Below are 6476 nucleotides of genomic sequence, written 5' to 3'. Positions count from 1 at the left end.
GGGTAAGATTGGAGGTTTGAAAGGATAGGATTGGAGAGGGTCGATTGGAAGTTTGAAGAGCGTAGATTGCAGAGTTCAGATGGAGGTTTGAAGGGTTAGATTGGAGAGGTCGGATTGGAGGTTTGAAGGGGTAGGATTGGGGGTCAGATTGGAGGTTTGAAGGGGTAGGAGAAGATCATGTGAAGTTTCATGTCCAGACAGAGGCAGATTGGGCTTTGAAGAGGGTAGGAGAAAGAGTCATGTGAAGTTCATGTCCGACAGAGGGTCAGATTTGGAAAAGGGTTTTTTGGGAAGGGTAGGAGGAAAGGAGTCAGTTGGAGTTCATGTCCAACGAGGGTCAGATGGAGTTTGAAGGGGGTAGGAGAAAGGAGTCATGTGAAGTTCATGGTCCAGACAGAGGGTCAGATTGGAGGTTTGAAGGGGGTAGGAGAAAGAGTCATTCAACCAGCTGTGGGACTCTGTTCTGATTAATGCTACATCAGCATGTACACTGTCCACAACACAGAGAGAAACTACCATTACCACCCACTACCATCCCGCCTTCTGCCAAGCCCTCATAGCGTTAGGTTACACTCACATACACTTTCAGATTTTTACTACAAATATGACAAAGGACACAGTTTGTACTGGGGAGACGGATTTCACCACAACATCCATCTGTCATCACACCATCCACGATTATTCTCTGGACCGCAAACTAAGCCATGGCCCAGMAGAGAGCCACATGTCCCTAATACGACAATGCCCCAGCCCACTCTCCATGCTTTCCATTACTTGTCAATTGGAAGAGTATTAAAGCTAAAACTTTATTAACTCGATTGTGGTTGGCCACAAGTATTAAAGAGCACATCACTTCTCCGTTTTTCAATAAACAAACATATTGACTTYTGTTGTCGAGCCACGCCAGTCTGGATACTCAATACGTGACACATGGGTCCCATAGCATAGCTGCTAACTGGTAGCAGAGCTGTTGGGATGTAACACAGGAATTACAACCCCANGTGTCACTCTCCCACACTAACTCTACCCCCTCTATACAGTAGTACAGTGGTCAGCCACAAAGAGAACCATCATCTTCTGTTTACCGGATATCCCAAACACAGAGACCCAGGTGTCACAGCGATGACCATCTCAAAATTGTTACATCTTGAATTATAGCTCCTACGTCATTCAGTAATGAACGATTGTGTTGAACTCATTTTCACATKATCTCATATTGACCCTMAGTCAGCGCTGGGTCGGCCCACTCTGCTCTGCACTTGTAGCACCCTGTGCCAACTAGGGGGACCGTGACAGCTGAAAGCAATGTCTTATACTAGCTCACATTTCAGAAACACAGGGAGCTCCACCCCTAGGCATAAAGGTTCAACAGTTTTGGCAAGCAGAATGGCAAGGACTGAGGGCAAAACACACACAAAAAACGCATTTTCCAAAACAGTGGTTACATACAATGAACATACTGTAGATACTAAAGCACAAGGTCCATGGCTATAGGGACAATGCACCCAACAGTTCAAATCAGACTTATTGGAGAGATAGGGAGCAGGAGACCACTGACTTGGGGGTATGTTGACCATGAAAGTGTAATGAAATGATGACTAAGACTATGTTGTCCCCTTCCACCCCCTTGGTCCACAAGGAGACCAGCCCTTGGTTCCTGCCCAGCCCCTTGGTTCCTGCCCACACCCCTTGGTTCCCGGACCAGCCCCTTGGTTCCTGCCCAGCCCCTTGGTCCGGACCAGCCCCTTGGTCCCGGACCGCCCCTTGGTTCCTGCCCAGCCCCTTGGTTCCTGCCCACACCCCATGGTCCCGGACCAGCCCCTTGGTTCCTGCCCAGCCCCTTGGTTCCTGCCAGCCATTGGTTCCCTGCCAGCCCCTTGGTTCCTGACCCAGCCCCTTGGTTCCTGCCCAGCCCTTGGTTCCTGCCCAGCCCTGGTTCCTGCCCAGCCTTGGTTCCTGACCAGCCCCTTGGTTCCTGCCCAGCCCTTGGCCCTGCCCAGCCCCTTGGTTCCTGACCAGCCCTTGGTTCCTGCCCAGCCCTTGGTTCCTGCCAGCCCCTTGGTTCCTGCCCGCTGCCGCCTGCCCCTTGGTTCCTGCCCAGCCCCCTTGGTTCCTGCCCAGCCCTTGGTTCCCTGCCCAGCCCCTTGGTTCCTGCCCACCCCCCATGGTCCCGGACCAGCCCCTTGGTTCCTGCCCACCCCATGGTCGCCGGTTCAGCCCCTTGGTTCCTGCCCAGCCCCTTGGTTCCTGCCCAGCCCTTGTTCCTGCCGCTTGGTCCTGCCCAGCCCCTTGGTTCCTGCCCAGCCCTTGGTTCCTGCCCAGCCCCTTGGTTCCTGCCCACCCCCAATGGTCCCGGACCAGCCCCTTGGTTCTTGCCCACCCCATGGTCCCGGATCAGCCCCTTGGTTCCTGCCCAGCCCCTTGGTTCCTGCCAGCCCCTGGTTCCCGGCCCAGCCCCTTGGTCGCGCCCAGCCCCTTGGTTCCTGCCCACACCCTTGGTTCCTGCCCACCCCTTGTTCCTGCCCAGCCCTGTCCTCCAGCCCCTTGGTTCCTGCCCAGCCCCTTGGTTCCTGCCCAGCCCCTTGGTTCCTGCCCCAGCCCCTTGGTTCCTGCCCAGCCCCTTGGTTCCGCGCCCCCGCCCTTGGTTCCTGCCCAGCCCTTGGTTCCTGCCAGCCCCTTGGTTCCTGCCCAGCCCTTGGTTTTCCTGCCACACCCACTTGTTCCTGCCCAGCCCCTTGTTCCTGCCCCAGCCCCTTGGTTCCTGCCCAGCCCCTTGGTTCCTGCCCAGCCCCTTGGTTCCTGCCCAGCCCCTTGGTTCCTGCCCAGCCCTTGGTTCCTGCCCAGCCCCTTGGTTCCTGCACCAGCCCCTTGGTTCCTGCCCAGCCCCTTGGTTCCTGCCCAGCCCTTGGTTCCTGCCGCCCCTTGGTTCCTGCCCAGCCCCTTGGTTCCTGCCCAGCCTGCTCCCAGCCCTTGGTTCCTGCCCAGCCCCTTGGTTCCTGCCCAGCCCCTTGGTTCCTGCCCAGCCCCTTGTTCCTGCCCAGCACCCCTTGGTTCCTGCCCAGCCCCTTGGTTCCTGCCCACACCCCTTTGCCACATAGATGCACAATTGACTTGAGTGTCCCACTTTGGAGGGGTAGATTGGATGTTGAGTAATTGGAGTTTAGAGTAGGATGAAGTCGATTGGGAGGTTGAGAGTGATGCGAGTCAGATGAGTGAAGGTATTGAAGGGGTCATGAGGGATTGTCGATTGGAGGTTTGGGTAAGGGCAGGAGTCATGGCCAGACGTTGGAGGTTTAGAGGGTAGGAGATCATGTGAGTCAGGTCAGGTAGATTGGGTTGAAGGGGTAGGAAAGAGTCATGTGAAGTTCATGGTCCAGACAGAGGGTCAGATTGGAGGTTTGAGGGGGTAGGAGAAAGGAGTCATGTGAAGTTCATGGTCCAGACAGAGGGTCAGATGGAGGTTGATAGAAAAAACTCAACCAGCTGTGGGACTCTGTTCTGATTAATGCTACATCAGCAAGTACACTGTCCACAACACAGAGAGAAACTACCATTACCACCCACTACCATCCCCCTTCTGCCAAGCCCTCATAGCGTTAGGTTACACTCACATACACTTTCAGATTTTTACTACAAATATGACAAAGACACAGTTTGTATGGGGAGACGATTTCACCACAACATCCATCTGTCATCACGCCTCCACGATTATTCTCTGGACCGCAAACTAAGCCATGGCCCAGTAGAGAGCCACATGTCCCTAATACAACAATGCCCCACCCACTCTCCATGCTTTCCATTACTTGTCAATTGGAAGAGTATTAAAGCTAAAACTTTTATAACTCGATTGTGGTTGGCCACAATATTAAAGAGCACATACTTCTCCGTTTTCAATAACAAACATATTGACTTATGTTGTCGCGCCACGCAGTCTGGATCATCACATACGTGAACCATGGGTCCCATAGCATAGCTGCTAACTGGTAGCAGAGCTGTTGGATGTAACACAGGAATTACAACCCCACATCTAAACATGGAGTACAACTGACTTTTCCAGTTGTACTCAATATGTCTGTGTAACGTCAATGGCTGAAAGGATGACACGATAACTTAATATACTTTAATAATCCATCTCATGCCTTGACAGCCATTGTTTCCTGTTAACATAATAAAAAATGCACATATAATGACAGCCAAGCCATCTAATATCATTATCACTATAACTTGATATTATACTCCCAAAATGTCCTAATGAATTTCAATCCATTTTCTCAGCTATGTCTCAGAAAGGTTCCCCTCAAAAACCTGGTCTGTTGTGTCTATTCCAAACACATTAGAGTAGCAGTGACACCATTGTCACGGTAGCAGATGTCCTTTACATTTCCCTCCCATCTAACCTATTTCCTCGTACCCAGGACAGCTACTAAACCCCTGCTCTCTCTCTCTCTCCCTCTTTTCTCTCTTTTCTTCTCTCTCTCTCTCTCCCCCTCTAGTCTCTTCCCCTCCTCTCTTTCTGTCTCTCTCTTTACCCCCCCCCCTCTCCTTCTCGACACCCACAAAACCAGCACAAAACAAAGAGAAACAGATGAATTAGTAGCGGGTCCCGTGGTATTAAAGAGGGGATTGTTTTTGTTTTAGCTGAAACTATTTCTCTCTGTTTTTTCGACGCTAGCGTTGCTCTGCTCTACTCAGCTCTGCTCCCACATGTACTGGCTGTGATCATGTGTCAGAGACAGAGTCATACAAGTGGGGCGCGGGCGGCTGTGGCGGGCGGAGGGTGGGATGGAGGCCCGGTGCCCAGCAGGCTTGTCTGAAGCAGACGGCTTGTTTGCGTGTACTTAACAGCTCCCCACAGCTGTGTTCTCTCCAAATGTAACAGAAGACCTCATCCATCAAAAAAGCATTTTTTTTTCCTCCTCTCCTGCTTTTTTCCTTTCCTCCTCCCCTGTTTTTGGTTCAGTGGCTCCATTGGGAAAGTGTCAACAAACAGGCTTAGGGTCAGGAGCAGAGGTCAGCTGGTGAGTCACCTGTTAGCTCAGCTTTTCTCTCTTCTCAAGAGGGGGTGCATTTCTCAACAAGTCACTTATTGAACAAAGCAGGATAGGGCATCTTGTTATGGGGTCTAATTTGGATTGTCTTTTAAACAATCCACTCACAAATACAGCTGAGTCATCAAAAAAACGACTTTGCCATAAAGCACATGAACATGTGCTTCGGATTTGAACTCGCAGTTCACTTTCAATCATTTTTGTCATATGAAACACTTCTCCTCCACAGTCTCATGAATTGGGATTGTGACTTTTGATGGAATCAAGGTGCTCTTTTCCCTTCATCCAACTACAGTGAGAGTTTTTATTAACTAGATGTGTTCCTACCAGTCTGCTCTGCTGTGTGCTGTCTGAGCGGGGTATGGTAAATCATATAGAGTGGGGCAAAAAAGTATTAGTCAGCCACCAATTGTGCAAGTTCTCACCACTTAAAAAGATGAGAGAGGCTGTAATTTTCATCATAGGTACACTTCAACTATGACGACCAAACATGAGAAAAAAATCCAGACATATCACATTGTAGGATTTTTTTATGAATTATTTGCAAATGATCGGTGAAAATAATATTTGGTCATAACAAAGTTTATCCTCAAACTTTGTTATATACCCTTTGTTGGCAAGACAGAGGTCAAACGTTTTCTGTAAGTCTTCAACAAGGTTTTTTGCACACACTGTTGCTGGGTAATTTTGGCCCCATTCCTCCATGCCAGATCTCCTCATAGAGCAGTGATGTTTGGGGCTGTTGGCTGGCAAACACGGACTTTCAACTCCTCCAAAAAGATTTCTATGGGGTTAGATCTGGAAGACTGCCCACTCCAGGACCTTAAATGCTTCTTTTACAGAAGCCCTCCTTCGTTGCCCGGGCGGTGTGTTTGGGATCATTGTCATGGCTGAAAGACCCAGCACGTTTCATCTCAATGCCCTTGCTGATGGAAGGAGGTTTTCAAACTCCAAAATCTCACGAATACATGGCCCCATTCATCCTTTTCCTTTACACGGATCAGTCGTCTGGTCCCTTTTCAGAAAAACAGCCCCAAAGCATGATGTTCCACGCCCCATGCTTCACAAGTAGGATGGTGTTTCTTGGATGCAACTCAAGCATTCTGTCCCTCCAAACACGACGAGTTTTGCGTTTTTATCAAAAAGTTATATTTTGGTTTCATCGTGACCATATGAACATTCTCCCAATCTTCATTCTGATCATCCCAATGCTCTCTAGCAAACTTCAGACGGGCCGGACATGTACTGGCTTAAGCAGGGGGACACGTCTGGCACTGCAGGATTTGAGTCCCCTGGCGGCGTAGTGTGTACTGAATGGTAGGCTTTGTTACTTTGTCCCAGCTTTCTGCCAGGTCATTCACTAGGTCCCCCTGTGGTGGTTCTGGATTTTTGCTCACCGTTCTTGTGATCATTTGACCCACGGGGTTG

General features: G+C 50.2%; 1 protein-coding gene across 1 annotated transcript in view; it reads left to right on the top strand.

Annotated features, from left to right (window-relative positions):
• Nucleotides 1-323: 323 nt before the first annotated feature.
• LOC139024407 (uncharacterized) overlaps nt 324-6476 on the top strand; it is a 7037-nt gene continuing 884 nt past the window's right edge. Inside the window, exons 1-2 of the mRNA XM_070439193.1 lie at nt 324-357; nt 1640-2814. Of these exons, the coding sequence (XP_070295294.1) occupies nt 324-357; nt 1640-2814 (1209 nt within the window). The remainder of the gene's footprint in view (nt 358-1639; nt 2815-6476) is intronic.

This window comes from Salvelinus sp. IW2-2015, unplaced genomic scaffold (genome assembly GCF_002910315.2).
Source record: "Salvelinus sp. IW2-2015 unplaced genomic scaffold, ASM291031v2 Un_scaffold1473, whole genome shotgun sequence".
Classification (NCBI taxonomy): Eukaryota; Metazoa; Chordata; class Actinopteri; order Salmoniformes; family Salmonidae; genus Salvelinus; species Salvelinus sp. IW2-2015.
Note: the sequence above shows the minus strand (reverse complement) of the source record. Positions and strands in the feature narration are given on the sequence as shown.